Here is a 17678-nt window from a genome sequence, read left to right as displayed (position 1 = left end):
CTTCGCCAGCGTAAGCTAGATTCAATGGACTGAGTAGATCGCGACGAGACACTATCAGTTGCGGGTCGTCGGGCCACCAGCGAACCGGAGGACGCCCTTCTCCACTGGAATCGCCGAACTGACGTTGACACCTTGCTGGTTGGCTCGATTTTGGGAGAACTTCTTTCGTCAGAGAATCCTCCGTCGGAGTAGGCTAGGTCCACCGTCGGGGACTAGACCGAGTAGTTCACGAATAAGAAGGGAGCTTAATGAGTAAATGGTGCTGAAGGGCGCGAGAAGGGAGTTGCGGTGCTAAATGACACAAGGGAGCCGAGTTGTGGTGCTGAATAGCACAATAGACAAGATTGTATTCGTAGGGGAAGAGCACTAACTCTCGACTCACAGCCAGCTCTCCGACAGCCATACAGAAATTGCCAGTAAGGCAGTGCCGAGGAGGAATCAGATTCTGGGTAAGAGCAGTGGTTTTTAGCGGGTCGGGTGATGGCAGCCCAAATCCGTTCCCTGAGACGTTAGGGTTATTGTACAGATTTTCCTGCAATCTCAGGGCTTTCTTGCAGGACATACATACAGGCTTTTTTCGATATCGACGAACTGAGTCGAATGGGATGTGACAGTCGGCCTGGATTGCGTTGGCTATTATCAGTGTGATTGCATAACCTTTCTATATGAGAAAAGCAAAAAGTTATCCGTCGCTGTTAGTACACAGGGGGTATAAACCGTAAACAGTCTAAATAAAGAATTAAGCACAATCATGTTAACTAACTATGACGTGAATGTATAAAAAAGGCATTGATCTGAAGCAAATGCCGTCAAATCGCCTTATCAAACTTCTTGCACCTTCCTGGGGTAAATCGTTGATGGTTTTTCCACGGAGATATCGAATGATAATCAAGCCTAAATTATTACGACTATAAAAGCGCAAAATGCTTAATCGATTCATCCCAGTATCACGTAGCTACCTCCAATATGATTATCACAGGAATTGCTCTGGTCGGGCTTCTGGCAGTAGGTAAACAATCAAACAAAACACACCATTTCAACCAGCTACTGTAACGCATCATTTCTAGCTACCGCTCTCCCATTGGATCAATCATGGCAGTTGGTTCCGAATTCCGAAGGATATTTGCACCTAGTCAACATCAATCCATACAACCTACCGGAACTGGATCCTAACGAACCGGAGCACATGTTTACACCGGAAAATGATATGGTGTTCCGACTGTTCACCAGAAGCAACCCAACTGAACCGCAGATATTATCAATTGGAAATCCCTCCTCGATCACTGGATCCAACTTCAATGCAGCGCACCGCACTCGATTTACTATTCATGGTTGGAACGGAAATGGTAACGACGGATCCAACACAGTGATACGAAACAGTTTGCTTTCGGTCGGTGATTTTAACGTGATTAGTGTGGATTGGAGTGTAGCTGCCGTGACACCAAACTATATTTCTGCTCGCAACGCAGTAGGACCCGCTGGAACGGGAGTTGGTCTACTAATTAGTCAGCTGATGGCGCATGCTGGAGCAAACTTGAACAATATCCACGTTAGTGGTTTCAGTTTAGGGGCTCATGTCGCGGGAAATACGGGGAAACGGCACGGCGGTAATATCAATACGATCATAGCGCTGGACCCGGCTGGTCCTCTGTTTTCAGCCGGACAAGCCGATGCAGTGTCTCCGCAGGACGGTCAGTATGTGGAAACCATCATGACCAACGCTGGTGTGCTGGGGATAAATGTACCGTTGGGTCAGGCAAATTTTTACCCCAACGGAGGCAGCACACAGCCCGGTTGCGGCGTTGATGTCGGTGGAGGATGCGCCCATGGGCGGGCGCCAACTTTTTATGCTGAATCGCTTAGCTCTTCGGTACCATTCCGATCGACGAGATGTGCGAGTCACGCTGAGATTCTAGGCGGAGTTTGCACTCCCAGTGGGCCAGATGCTAACATGGGCGGGGAACCGTCCAATCATGGGCGGGGAGTTAACGGTGTTTACTTTTTGACGACTAATGCGGCGGCACCATTTGCGCAGGGATGAAGGGAGAGGGGTGCAACGAAAAAACTGAAATCATTTTTGATAAGCCATGTTCGATATTAGGATAGTTTACTAGATATTAAAGTTATTACAATATTATCCAGTACTGTCTTATTAGTGATGTAATGCCAAAAATCAGAAAAAGGGGGAAAATCGTACATCGCCGACGCAATTAAATGACTATTCGTTTCCAATTTCGTCGTGATGGTAAAGTTGGATGATGTACCATGCTATGACTTTTGAAGAATTCGTATTGATAAAACGCTTGACTTTTTCGAAAGAAAAAATATTTATTTAAAACAATTAGGATTTTACCTATGGCTCTTCTTTGTATAATTCCAGAAATCTTATTCATTACTGTCTGTGTTTTGGTCACCATACAATTTTTTTTGTTTAATTGAACTTTAAAAATAGCATTTGATAGCGTTGATAAATCATATAAATGTTCAGACCGCTGTTCGAAAACCTATAAAAGTGAGAGTTGTTCAATAACTCTCTTCAGTTACAGATATAAAGATGTCCGTTAAAAATATTGCCCTAATTGGGCTTCTGACAATTGGTAATTAATTCAACTATATCAATACTAATGACCAAATATGTGCATTTCTAGCTACCGCCCTCCCATTGGAACAGCAGTGGCAGTTGATTCCGAATTCCGAAGGTTATTTGCACCTAGTCAACATAAACCCATACCAACTACCATCAACGGACCCAAGTGAACCGGAGCACCTATTCGTACCGGAAACTGATATGGTGTTCCGACTGTTCACCAGGAGCAACCCGACAGAACCGCACTTTCTAGAAATTGGAAATCCCTCCTCGATCACTGGATCCAACTTCAATGCAGCACATCCCACCCGATTCACCATTCACGGCTGGAACGGAAATGGTAACGATGGTTCGAACACAGTCATTCGTGACAGTTTTCTCTCGGTCGGAGACTTCAACGTTATCAGCGCCGATTGGACTGTTGCTGCCGTTAATCCAAACTACATTTCATCACGCAATGCAGTGGGACCAGCAGGGACAGGTGTTGGTCGTCTGATTGATGAGCTGATTGTACATGCAGGTGCCAACTTGGATAATATTTATGTTAGTGGTTTCAGCTTGGGGGCTCATGTTGCTGGTAACACGGGAAAATATCATAACGGAAACATAAACACAATCATTGCTCTGGATCCAGCTGGGCCTCTGTTTTCAGCCGGACAGAGCGATGCTGTATCTCCTCAGGATGGACAGTACGTGGAAACTATCATGACCAACGCAGGATTACAAGGTATTAATGTACCGTTGGGTCAGGCAAACTTTTACCCAAATGGCGGTCGTCGACAACCCGGTTGTGGCACCGATATTAACGGGGCGTGCGCCCACGCACGAGCGCCAACATTGTATGCAGAATCGATTAGCTCGTCGGTAGCGTTCCGATCGACACGATGTGCAAGTCATGCTGAGATCCTAGAGGGTATTTGCACTCCGAGTGGAACGGATGCTAATCTGGGTGGAGACCCTTCCAACAATGGTCGTGGCGTCAATGGGGTTTACTTCTTATCTACCAACGATGAAGCACCCTTTGCGCAGGGTTAAATAAAACTATTCAAATTAGGATAAAAAGACGCCATAAACGGATAAAAAACTATCAACATTTAAAATCTATTCTTACCAGCCACTTAGTAGATACTACAGATGGTCGGGTTCGGCTCTTTGGACCCGTACCCGAAAGCCAGACCCGACCCAAGCCGGTCTGGTTCGGGTTCTGTAACTTCTCGGGTTCGGGTCGGGTTTCGGGTTTTCAAATTTTTTAATTCTCTGGTTTGCGTTGGGTTCGGGTTTTTCAAATTCTTTTCTCTCGGTTTCGGGTCGGGTCCGGCTTTTACAAATTTGGATTGGCTTCGGATTTCAACAAATCAAACCTTACCTTTTCTTGCTGCTGTTTGCATCTATACCCAACATCTAGTCGCTTTTTGTCGATTTGAATGTTTCCAAGATGGTCGATTTGAATGTTTCCACGATGGCAAAAATAATGCCGATAAATCTCCGTTACGATACATGTTACATCCGTCTAATGCAAACCGGCCCCTGGATTGTCTACTTTCGAACCAACGATAAACCATTTAACATCATTAATATATGGTGTGACCTAACTACCGTACGCGCGTCCTTGTATAAAGAAGTATGTTGTCTATATGCCCGCCTGGGAAGTAGAGATTGATGGTGTAGTCTCCGACAGAGGCTTTAATTAAGATCTGCTGAAGTATGAGCTTGGCTCCTCCAAGAGTCCTTTTGCACCAGTCAGTAAATTCTAGATTGTAAGCAATTTCATTCAGCAACTATAGAGAGGTATGAGAACGCCTTATTTTCCATTAGCCTCATTTTGGGACCCTCGCCGAATCTGCTCTACCAAATTTTGTTTTTTGAGCTGGTTTCGTCTACTTGTTCGCCTTTTTGTGCCGCAAAGCATGAACTGCCGTCGTTGTAAATAACTGCCATGCAGCTACTCATTGTAGAAACAAGGAACGGTTTGGAAAAGGCGGAGAGAATCATGGAAAGTCTTCCCGTGGAGTGGTTACATATAGACTGGACATATCCCGTTTGTAAATTGCGTGAAGAAAAACTGAAACATTCTTTTAAGACACGCTCCGAGAAGAAATGCTAAAGAGGGTAACGTCACCGGCCACGGTAAATTTCTACGCTCCCAAGGTCACTAAAGAGCGACAATGCCATTGAAGGAACTTCTTCTATAAATTTTCGAATGAGAAAAATCTTTTCTGCTCCTAAGCTTCCTCGTAAAGGCCTGCGGGTGTCTCTTTATGGACAACCAAACTCGTCACGGAAATCTTAGAAACTAGCAGGATTTTTCCCATGGGACATCAAAAACTCAAAGTGTCCCTATATTTCAACCAGAGAATCAACCTAGTGCTGGACAGATGAAATATATATCGTGGACTAGATCTTAAAAACTTTCAACAGTGAGAACACTTTTAGAGCACTTTTCTAATAAATGCTGCCCTTAAGCGATCGTATCCTTGTTACCGATCTAAGTTTTAGCTGTTTCGTAACAATATAATTCCATCCACCATTAATTCAATTAAGTAGTAAGTTATGATTTAATTCTTTTTTTGTTAGTTTTTTTGTTATTGGCTCTCTATTATTATTGTTGTTAGTTTGTTAATTGATTTGAAAAAATATATTTGTTATTTTTGTTTAACATAGGACATAACACGTTTTTGTACTAACCACTAATCCTGTAAAATTCAAACCAATAATTAGGCGTCGATAATTTGCGAAAAAAAAACATTGTAAATGATAGCGGTTGGGGGAAATTTGGGAATTCTGCCTGTATTGCTCGAGGGCTGAAAAGAGGTCTTTCGTACCCACCCCGGAACGTCCAGACCAGGCGTTGGGGCCTAGGACGTGTTCCCCTCTGGACCAGTCATAACCCCTCAAGGCACCTATAATCCCGCAACCGTCACCAATCTGAAGCTATTGACTGTACCGGAAAAATTGCAACGGCAAAAGACGGCAAAATAGTCTGAACTAATCATATGCAAACTGTATAATGCAAAATTTACTAACGCCGAATCTGTTGCTGCATGACTGATTGGTACCGCAGTGGAGTTGAGTCAGGTGCCAGTAATTTAGCCGCAGAACCACTGTTTCCGGAAAAGCTAAGAGAGAGAGATAAGGAGGACGAGAGAGAGAGAGAATAAGAGGAATTGGATATCGTAGGGTTCTTGGGAAATGATGATGAGTGAGGTAGGTCAGTTTGGATGCAAGCCTAAAGCGAGTAAGTTCAGTGAAATTATAAAACGGTATAGTTCGCAAAGTATAAAATCCTGCGAGAAGTTTCCAACCTACATCGGTACGGACCTGACATCACGAGTGCGCTCGAAGTGATTTTCCGGTCAAAATTCGGCTTGTGTCCCACCGTTGGCCGCTACGATTTTTCGGAAGTCGGTTTCCATGAAGACGGAAACCCGCCACTACATCGTGGAATTATCAACGCACGGTACGTCCGCCGAAGTCCGCCGCCGCACCCTAGCACGGCCGACGAGAATCGCTCCTGGGTTAGACAACGGTACGCCACTCCATTGTGGAGCAACGAAAGCACCAAGTGACGGTAACATCTAGGACGCGTGCGCAGTTTGCTATAAGGCCACGCGCATCATTTCTACCCACGCTGGAAGCACCGGCGCTACGCAGGTATTGACGCCAAAACCACTGCATCGTTCGCCAAGCAGCATCGACAGCAACGACGGCCTTGTGGGTTTACAAACGCGGAAAATTTGATGCGATTGCAACGTTGTCTACGAGGAGGCGCTTTGGAAGCTGTTCGAAGTAGGCTTTTGATTCCGGAATCAGTTCCACAAGTCTTAGCCACGCTACAGACTTTATATAAGAGACCGGAAATCTTGGTGTACGCTCTACTGAAGAAGGTTCGAGACGTTCCATTCAGTACATTCAGCGCCTGCTGTGAGCCACCCTAAACCCGAGGAAAATAGTTAAACGGAGAGGCAGTGCCTGGTGTGCCAAGACCCCTTGCACAAAGTGAAGGATTGTGCTACGTTCAAAAAGGTGGACGTCGATAACCGATGGAAATTGGTTCAAAAACTATCGCTTTGTCGTATTTGTTTATTTTCGCATGGAAGGCGTCCATGCAAGTCGAAAGGGCGGTGTGGAATAGAAGGTTGTGATTATAGACATCACCCGATGCTGCATTCTATCTCAAAGAGAAGCGATGCATCTACGTCAAACAACAATGCAGTGCAAAATCATCACCACACCGGGAGAGGTTCCCTTTTTCGCATTGTTCCTGTGACACTCCATAGAAAGACACGATCGATCATGACGTTCGCCTTCCTAGACGACGGTTCGTCGATAACGTTGGTTGAGGATTCTATTACGAATTTCCTTGATGTTGATGGTAAAGCCGATAATCTATGTCTGGCCTGGACGGGTAATGTTACTCGTTCCGAAGAGCAATCTAAGCGGGTGAAGTTGAACATATCAGGTGTTACACACCGAAAGAAGTACACCATTTCTGAAGCTCGAATGGTGAAGAGCTTGGGATTACCAAGGCAGACCCCATGCTCTAAGGATCTTGTTGAACGTTATCCGTATTTGGCTGGATTACTCATTCCGGATTACAAGGATGTCGTTCCCAAGATTCTAATCGGTAATGACAGTGCTCATTTAAGTGTCACCTTGAAAAGGCGTGAAAGGCTACTAGATGAGCCCATCGGCACCAAAACTAGACTAGGGTGGTCAATTCATGGTCTGATAGCAACGATGAGGAATGAACCATGCTTCAGCATGCACATGTGCCAGTGCGTACATGAGGATGAGGACTTGCACAATATAGTCAAGCAGTACTTTTCCCTTGAGAATATGGGAGTGTCCCTACAACGAAACTTAGAGTCCGAAGAAAATCGACGAGCTAGGCGGACTCTGCAAATTACCACATTGCGCGTAGGCTCCCGATTCCAAATTGGGTTGTTGTGGAAGTACGATACCTTTGAATTTCCTGATAGCTACTTCATGGCTGTACAAACGCTGGAATGTCTGGAGCGTGAATGTTGGTGGATCCTGAACTCGGTTCCAATGTTCGTAGGCAGATAGAGGAGTACAAAAAAAAGGGTACATTGAGAAAGCATCCAAGGCTGATTTGATCGCGGTAGATCCACGAAAAGTTTGGTATTTACCTCTGGGCGTGGTTATCAATCCTAAAAAGCCAGGTAAAATCCGCATCTTCTGTGACGCAGCAGCGAAAGTGGATGGGGTGAGCTTAAACACAATGCTGAGTACCGTTGAAGTCAGTTCTAACCGGATTCCGAGAACGACAAATAGCTCTATGTGCGGATGTGAAAGAAATGTTTCACCAGATGCTTATGTGAAAGGAAGATAACCACGCCCAGCGAATTTTATGGAGAGATGACCCAAACCATGAGCCACAAGTGTACTTCATGAGTGTGGCCACTTTCGGAGCTGCCAGTTCGCCGTGTTCGGCACAATTTGTTAAGAACATAAACGCAAGCGAGTATGCAGATAGATATCCAGAAGCTACAGATGCAATAATACGTAAGCATTACGTTGACGACTATTTGGACAGCGTAGACAGTGAAGATGAAGCGATCAAGAGAGCGAAAGAGGTTGCTTTCGTTCATTCCCGAGGCGGATTTATTCTTCATGGGTGGATGTCCAACTCGAAGGAAGTTCTGCAAAAGCTGGGTGAAACACCGAGTGCCGACGTCAAGGAGTTCTCGTTGGAGACTGGTCACTGTTCGGAACATGTGTTGGGAGTGTTGTGGTTGCCAGAAGAAGATGCATTCACGTACGCGGCTAACTTTGTGGCGGTACCTGAATGGCCTACCAAGAGAGAGAGCTGCTGAAGACGGTGATGACTTTATATGATCCTCTGGGATTTCTTTCCCACTTTACCATTCATGGGAAAATACTAATCCAGGACGTTTGGCGCAGCAAGGTTACGTGGGATGGAATATTCCCATTTGAGTTAAAACAACGATGGGATCAATGGGTTACCCTTTTCCCTTCCTTGGCAGCGGTACGAGTACCACTGTGCTATTTTCCGAGACAGCTGTCATTGGAAGTCAACAATATACAATTACACATGTTCGTAGATGCCAGTTTAGCTGCCTTCGCATGTGTGGCCTATTGGCGTGCCGAGGTAGATGGAAAAATTCAATGCGCTTTGGTGGCCGGGAAGGCCAAGGTCCCTCTCAAATTGAAGTCCGTGCCTCGACTGGAACTTCAAGCTGTGGTGTTGAGAGCGCGTCTAGTCGAGGACATCTGCTCCACTCACACTCTACCTATTGCGAAGAGATTCATTTGGACCGATTCGAAAACAGTGCTGGGATGGATTAATTCGGATCAACAAAGAGAGATTCTGGAGAAGACACAATGGCGTTGGATTCCCTCGGATATGAATGCGTCTGATGATGCTACAAAGTGGAAAGTCGAGCCTAATCTAACCCCGGATGGTCGCTGGTTTGGGGGCCCTGAAGTTTTGCATATTAATGAGAAGTACTGGCCGTCATCTTCCGATGTTATGTACGATACAACCGAGGAGCAACGGTCCAGTTTGGTGATCGAGCATCATGTAGTTCATTCGATTTTCGACTGGGAGAGATTTTCGAAATGGCACCGTTTGTCTAAAACCGTCTGGTACGTTGTGCGATATGTCGGCAATTTGAAAGCCAAAGCCCGAAAACTTCCCACTACAAAGGGTCCATTGTGCCAAGAAGAGTTGGCAACAGCGGAGACGTGGGTCTTTCGCGCGATTTAAAAGGAGGTCTACCCGAAGGAAGTGGAAGGAAGGAAGTCTTCCATTGGCACTCAGAAAGGAGGCTCGAAATTAGGCTGCGACAGTAAGCTTTTCAAACTTGCTGCATTCATTGATGAGAAAGGGGTCATGCGTATGGAAAGCAGAATTAGCCTGGCTTCGTTCGCGGCTTACGACACAAGGTACCCCATCATACTCCCTCGGAATCACCACGTTACGACCTTCATCATAATGTGGTATCATCACAAGTTCCTGTATGGTAATAAGGAAACGGTGATCAACGAAATGCTCCAGCGTTTCCACGTATCCTGCCTACGTGTTGTCGTTCGAAGCGTTACCAGGGAGTGCCAGCAATACAAGATTCGCAAAGCGAAACCATCGATACCTAGAATGAGCCCGCTACCAGCTGCCAGACTAGGGGCATTTTTCCGGCCATTTACATTCGTCGGTCTGGATTATTTCGGGCCAATGACTATTCGAGTCGGTGGTAGCAACGTGAAACGATGGGTTGCGTTATTCACATGTCTTTCCATCCGTGCCGTGCATCTAGAAGTCGTTCATTCGCTTTCATCCGAGTCATGCAAGATGGCTATTGGGCGTTTTGTAGCCAGGCGTGGCTCACCATCAGAAATATACAGCGATAATGCGACAAACTTTCTCGGCGCCTGCAACGAACTTCGAAGCGAGATTAAGTATTAATGAAAGCCTGGCGGAGACTTTCACAAACGCCAGTACGAGATGGCTTTTCATCCCTCCGTCCGCTCCGCATATGTGTGGCGCTTGGGTGCGGATGGTACGGTCGGTTTAAACAGGTTTCTACGCGATTACAACTACCAAGCTTCCAACGGAAGAGATGTTCGGTACAGAATTAGTGGATGCCGAAGGTATTGTCAATTCCAGGCCTTTGACCTTCCTAGCTTTGAATGAAGGCAACAAAGAATCATAAACACCCAACCATTTCCTCCTTATGAGTTCCAACGGAGTTGTGCAGACACCGAGGAAAATCTACGAGTCGAATGCCATGTGTCGGAGTGACTGGGACCATTGTCGTCGCATGGCGGATCTATTCTGGCGGCGTTGGATCCGCGAGTATCTGCTTGTAATATCAAGAAGGACAAAATAGTTTGGGGTAGTAAGGTCGGTGAAGCAAGGAGATTTGGTAATAGTCGTTGACGATGGACTTCGCAATGGATGGGTGCGTGGACGCGTTCTGAAGGTTCGGCCAGGTCGAGACGGTCGAGTGCGCCAAGCGTGGGTGCAGACATCATCCGGAGTACTTCGAAGACCGGTAGCGAAACTTGCGGTGCTAGACCTGGACTCTGGTAAAACTGGTGCTCGGAGCGGTGACCAGTGTTACGGCCCGGGGAATGTTTCGGTGGATATGACCGAACCCGTAAGTCCGCTCGGACGTAGCGTTATCCCTGTGACTGACAGGGACAGGCAAGACAGCTCGAGCTCGATCTGTCATACGATTGAGGGCAAGTCATCATCACCCGACGTAGAGAATAGCAGATTAAGCGTGGTATCATTTATTTAATTTATTTTATATTTTTATCGCCTTTTGCCTTATATTTTGTAAGTACTGCTGTAATGCAAATATAAAAGTGAATACTAAGGATTTATATTCAGATATTTTAGGAGTTAGCATCTTAGTATTAAAACCACAGTTGGGTTGGTAGAAAATTTGAGGTTACCAGATGTAAGTACAATTGAACTATATTTTGATAATAACTGAAATATACCTCATTAGCTTTTAGCATTTTTTTATCAAAACTAATTGGTGGATTCGCTGCGATGAATCCGAAAATTCAAAATCCATCATTATCTATTACATGGCGAATAAAGCAAGTACCGTCAACATGCATTATAGAGATGCTATGGAATTATGCTTTATGAGTTATTTTACTATTTTCAGAACTCTTATTTTTATTTGTTTTGAAGTAACAAAGAATTGAGAACCTTACCTTAACTTACCGACAGCCGTCATTATTGTCGATATTATTATTCGATATATTCCTTCAAACAATGCATGAATGTTGGACAAGCATACAATAATTTCCGCTGCTATGAATAACAAACTCGTTTCAAGCTTTCGTTTCAAGATAACAAGTCGTGAACTAAAGCATTTTCTTTTTAGCACTCGTTTTAAGCACAAGACCAAACAAAAAGGTTTTACTTAAATGAGCATAGATAACTTTTGTTGGTCGATTTAGAATTAACGATAGCTTGCAACTAACACTACTGTAAATCCACGCAACCATTTAGATGTACGGTAGACTGTTCTTTCAGAAAGTTTACATATCCAATGGAATTGCCGTGACTTTCGGCATTATCACACACGTTGACTATTTCTCATACATAGATTTATCGTAAATAATTGTTTGCAGCACTTTTAGAACTTTGTATGTATGGTCAATTTGAAAAGTTATAAACGATTTTTGTTGAAAAATACACCATTTTTTAAAATTAATTAATTTTTTCACAGAAATGACGCTCCTACAGTTTTTTCACTAAAAACTAAAAAAGTTCAGATCTTTCAAATGAAATTCAAGATTGAAAATCCATTTGCAATCTTGAATTATATAGTTTTGAAGAAAACCATTTTTGTTTTGAAAATCGCCTGTAACTATGTAAACAAAAACGTTTTTAATCCACCTAACAGTGTGATGAGACATTTCTTATAACTCTTATCACTCTCTTCGGATATTATATCGTTTGAGAACATTTAGAACTTGATGCTTCGCGATGTTTTTGATAACACATACTACATGGGATAGTGGCAGGACTCAGAGAATCACTCAAATCAGCATAGGACAACATCAGTGCTAGAAATCTCAAACCAAATCAATGGGAACGCGAAAAAATGGCCCATAAAATAGACATACAAACGAATTATTGCTAATGCTCTGTTAATAAAATATCTAAATTCCTCAATCAATGCATTGTGGTGGGAAAACTGATTTTTCTAAAGGGGTTATGTATATTGGACTGAACCAAAAAAAATCGATTTGTTTTAATCGAATTAAAGTTTATACTTTACTCAAATTTCCAACGCGACTGAGAATTAACAAATCAACGCTTTTTCTTGAAAAAACCCACCATTCAAAGAAAATCAACAGTGCATATTTTTAGACATGCTTTTATTTCCTATTTAAGAACTATTGTGTTTTTTACATCCTAGATTGCATGATTCAGTGATCGAAACCCAAAACTTCATGAAGTATTTGAAATTACGTTTTTTTACAATACCAATTTTACAATTGGTGGGGGTTTGGTGAAAATCGATCTTAATGTCTAAACGGCATAATTCCGAAACCGTAATTTTTGAAGATTTAAAATTATGCAGAATTAATTTTTCAGAAAATAGTAACAAGCAAAAAAGTACCAAAGTCCAAAAAAGTCAATTTTGTCAAACGTAATTTTTTCGAGTTTACATCAAATCTCAATGTTTCAAGCATTATAATGTCATTTGGCGTCAAAAATACAAATTTGATTTTGAAAATTTTTCATTTTAGTTTATATTGGAATTTGCTGTGTGATTGCACTCTTCAACTCGTAACTCCGGATCCGGAAGTCCAATCAATAAAAAAAATCAATTGCAGCCGATGGGAAGATTGTACCTTTCATTTGAGACTAACTTTGTGCAAATCGATCCAGCCATCTCTGATTAACAGAGGTCATATTTTTTTTCCACATACACACATACTCACACATACATACAGACATGCATACACACACAGACATTTTCCGATCTCGACGAACTGAGTCGATTAGCATATGACACTCGGCCCTCCCGGTCGGGATTAGATAACCGAATTTTAGAGTGAATGAGAAAGGCAAAAACATTTTTAGCAAATGTTGAAATTTATGCATTTTTTGGTGAGCAGTTCTATGTTTCATAGACATTAAATCAATTTTAACTTCGCTTCCTATTAAATAAAGACCCTTATTACAGTACATCTCTACAAAAACGAGATCAATTTGAAAATAAATCTGAGGATTATGATTGATTACAGAACTCTGGAATTTTCTATTGGAATGTTTTCAGGCAGAAATTTGATATTGATGCTATTAGATAACTGTGAAATCAAGACCAAGAGATCAGTTACATATCAGGACCCCATTCCGACAATTTATCAAGAGTCCTCATGATGTTTACAACAACAGGTTATCAATGTACGGATCAGATAATTGTTATTGTAATATTGAATTAAATCAGTCTGCATCAATAAATTTTCAACTTCAATCCAATATTTTTTTTTTGGGTGTGTGTGGGGGGGGGGGGTTGTATGGTGTTAAACCCCAAAACCTTCTCTTGGCTACGCCGTTGCTTGGAGTTATTTATTTCGCTTTTCATTTTCCGATATGTTTCAGATCGATCCGATGGTTATAAGTTGGAAAAATTGCAGTCAGAAGGTTCGCACAAATGAACATTTTTGTACTGATAAGTTATCAAGTTCCTTCCAGACAACTTGGAAGTGTTCGGTGATTATTTCTAGCGGTTGTAGATAGTAAAATGAAATATAAAATTCGTTTTATCGAAATAATGTTTGGCTTATTTCAATGGATTATTACTATATTTAACAAGGTGACAAAGAGTAATCAACAAACAACAAGCCATAACTTTTAAAGTATTCAAAATAGATATTTGAAGTCTTCAGTAAAGTTATTTGGAAAAGTAAGAGCTACAAATTTGCTGAAGGCATCATTTCGATATAATCACTTCCAAAAAAATTTGTGAAAATATCTCACTCATAGGGGGATTAATCAGCAAAAGCACAATACCAAAAGAAAGGGCATATTGCCTCCATTAAATTCTCCGAAGATACTATTGACCTAAAATAAGCCGTTTTGGCGTTAATAATAGATTACATGTTTTTGGTCATATTTCTGGCTATGGGAAATGATAGAAATCTTTCGTCCGCATTTAATGTTAAATATCTTTTGATAATAGTCCGATTTCAACAATCTATAGCTTGTTCGAAAGGTATTCGTTGAAGCTGTCTAAAAACATATAAATTGTTAATCTATATTGTCAATTTCGGCAGATAATTCAAAAAACTGCAAAAAACGCCATTTTTGCGCATTCAAACATTCATATCTTGGAAACTAAACATCAGAATCAAAAACAAATTAATAACGTTCATACTGTTTTTAGTTCTTTCATTTAAAATTGGTTTGGATAAGATCGGTTCAGCCATTGCTGAGAAACACGAATGAGAATTTGTCCGTTACATACACACACACACACACACACACACACACACACACACACACACACACAGACATTGTCCCAAATCGTCGAGCTGAGTCGATTGGTATATAAGACTCGGCCCTCCGGGCCTCGGAAATAATCTTGAAAGTTTGAGCGAATTCTATACATTTCTTTTATAAGAAATGTAAAAAGATAGAAACTTCATTTCTTCAGCAAAAATGTGCATTTGCAAAAGTTCTAAAAACCTCTAGAACAAAGTATTTGCGAAAATTAACACATGAAAAGATATTAATAGAAAACCAATTTTCAAGAGCCACCCTACCTTAAATATTGCAAAAATCATAACACATGAACCATTAGAGATAGCCATATAGTTTCTTCAGAAAAGTTGTTTAAATTTGATTGAGTTATAACTTTGTGGAACATTATATAGCTGAATTTTACATATCCAAAAAGTTGATACTTTGAACACCCGAACCACAAGGACCACCCTAATTCAACTCATATAAAAAAATGGCCAGAAAGTTTTAAGAAAGTTTGCCGAACTTACTATATATCTAAAACCAACGATTTGGGCGCAAACAGTTTTGTCTTCCTAAATACAGCTTTGGGACCATAGTGCGGTGGGGTCAAGATACACGAAAAGCATTTTTTTCATTAAGATAGGTGCAGTGCTAGAAGCTGCTCATTTTTTACCTTGCAATGCTTAATACAATTCTCTTAGAATTTTTGCAATAGTCCGCTAGCGTGGAAAACGTAGTCAAACACAGTCTAAATTGATAAGTTTTCAATAATATTGCAACATAACGAAGATATATAAACAAATTCATTTTCCGTCATCAACGTAACGTGTTCCTGGTAGCACTGCTGCTTCGAAATCCAATCAGACTATATGGAATAACTTCAGTTCTAGAGCTGATCCTTGTAACTATTATTATTATTCATATGAAAGGCAATAGTCACATTTATTAGCCTTACTTGTTTTTGTTAGCAAGTTATAGCTGTTTAAAAACGTTGTTGTCCATATACAATGTAGGGTTTTGACTAAATATACTTTTGCGTGTAACGAACACATTTTGAAGAGAGTTATCTATGGATGCGAGAGAGAGAGAATGAGCAGAAGGTACAACACGCCATGGAAAGCGAGCAGTGAAAAGGAGGATGCCGAACGCGACAGTCGCAACGCAATTTACTTGGGCATAGATTTTAGATGTAAACGAACAATAATAAACGGTGAAATATAAAAATATAAGTGGTGTTTAATTTCGGGTAACAAAGGAGCCTACGAACAACATAGGCATGAAGGGGTTAACAAATGTTTAGAATTAGCATACCATCCATATCCGGGTGTGCCAGAGTCGTGCTCCACTTAGGGGAACTGGGGGTAAGCCCGACACCCTGGGTAAGCCCGACACCCCACGACTTTTCCTAGTTATCAAATTCTAAATCATACAATAATGACAAGATATTATTAGTACGATTATTTTAGGCATTTCGATACACATCGATGCCGTATGGATTCATTAAACGTCAACAAAATAAACAAAACAAGCGAAAGCAAAGTTGATGCGCGCTTGGATGTTATTTTTAGTTGATACATTTTAAGGTTTCAATAGCACAAAAGCTTTGAAAATGACCAGTTTTTGTGTCACACATACTATTCTACTCTCCATATCGTTATTTGAGTGTATTGAAGATAAGTTTGAGTATTTCAATACTGTTAATTGAGCATTTAACAAAAATGTGCGCTGTTGGGGTAAGACCGACAGTTTTGGGTGGGGTAAGACCGACACGGTGTTTAGTTGATTGGGTTCGTTTTTGAATCGATACAAACGACTGGGTATATTTGTTGTGTTCAATTATACTATAATTACGTCATGTTAATAATTGAAATACACAAAAACTATGTTTTTTTTTGTCTTTATTGATCAGTATTGTCTAAAAGCCGACCAAAAAAATTAGGAATTAAATTGAACGTGATTCATAGTTATATTACAAACAGAAACGAAAAGTATAATCTAATATGAGATATTGAAATGATATTGATGAAAAATTTTCATTGACCGCCGGATTATTGATCAACAGTATTCCGAAAAATCACAACACGAACCGGATAGCTTACTACGAAGCGTGCGTCACTTTTAAGTGAATGAGTCCTAGTAATAGCGTATATAATCTGTTTGCAGAACAGCTCTTCCTACTTAGAATGGCTATACAAGTGGCAATTAAGCTCGAAAGAATTACTTGAGAAAACCCGTACCATAATATAAACCATGCGTTAAACACTATTTATTCATAACACCACGCATACGAATGCTCTTCCTCTTGCTACGCGATGAAACTACAGAAAGCATGCGTTTGCATCACACATACTCATATACACATAATTACACTTTATCACACATACACAATACATTTTTAATGGAAAAAATTGGACATAAAGAAAGTTTAAAAGGGGGTCGCTCTTGCCCCTTTGGGGTGTCGGTCTTACCCGCAGCGTTTTTAAAATGTCGTTTTTCTCCATTTTTTGGCTACCAATAATTTTTAATGAATTCAATTTTTTGAAACGCTGAAAAAATTATATTTTGTTAAGAACCACCTAAACAAGGATTATGCACAGAATATAAAATTTTAGGAGCTTTGTGGAATTTTAGAAAAAATATTGCGCTTAAGGTGTCGGACTTGCCCCGAGGTCCCCTACCCGTGAAATGCAAAATTCTTCCTTATCGATCTCAATGGGAGTGCAGCCGACTGGAAGTTTACATGCTTCATTTGGGCAATTTAAGCTTTTATAGTCATGCAATTTTGGATCTGATTTGATGTCTGGGTTGCTCAATGGGAACGCTATTCACTGTGGAATGCTCCCTGCAATGCGATAAGCCAACAGTTTAGCAGACATCGTTTGTTTTCGTAACTCTATCCACCATTTTATAGCACCAAATTTTATTGTTCGTCTGATGAACGGATTAATCGCCATCATGATCAGTATCTTTAGTCCCTCTTATCGATTACATGTCTTCGTTCACTGCTAAGCGTGATTAGTGAAACGTAATTATTTATACGGCACTAATGATTTTGCATTTGTTAAGTTTCAAATCATATACTAAAATATGTGAGAATATAATGTT

At 41.2% G+C, this 17678-nt stretch overlaps 2 protein-coding genes across 2 annotated transcripts; both read left to right on the top strand.

Annotated features, from left to right (window-relative positions):
* The first annotated feature begins 945 nt into the window (after nt 1-945).
* On the top strand, nt 946-2137 carry LOC131690556 (pancreatic triacylglycerol lipase-like). The gene is made up of 2 exons (XM_058976428.1): nt 946-1009; nt 1068-2137. Exons 1-2 carry the CDS (start codon nt 967-969, stop codon nt 2039-2041), a joined length of 1017 nt encoding a protein of 338 aa, XP_058832411.1. The 5' UTR covers nt 946-966; the 3' UTR covers nt 2042-2137.
* Nucleotides 2138-2536: 399 nt separating this feature from the next.
* On the top strand, nt 2537-3658 carry LOC131692298 (pancreatic triacylglycerol lipase-like). Its single transcript, XM_058979268.1, has 2 exons — nt 2537-2597; nt 2649-3658. The coding sequence occupies exons 1-2, from the start codon at nt 2555-2557 to the stop codon at nt 3620-3622; spliced, it is 1017 nt and encodes a 338-aa protein (XP_058835251.1). The 5' UTR covers nt 2537-2554; the 3' UTR covers nt 3623-3658.
* Nucleotides 3659-17678: the final 14020 nt, after the last annotated feature.

The sequence above is a fragment of the Topomyia yanbarensis genome, chromosome 3, assembly GCF_030247195.1.
Source record: "Topomyia yanbarensis strain Yona2022 chromosome 3, ASM3024719v1, whole genome shotgun sequence".
NCBI lineage: Eukaryota > Metazoa > Arthropoda > Insecta > Diptera > Culicidae > Topomyia > Topomyia yanbarensis.
Note: the sequence above shows the minus strand (reverse complement) of the source record. Positions and strands in the feature narration are given on the sequence as shown.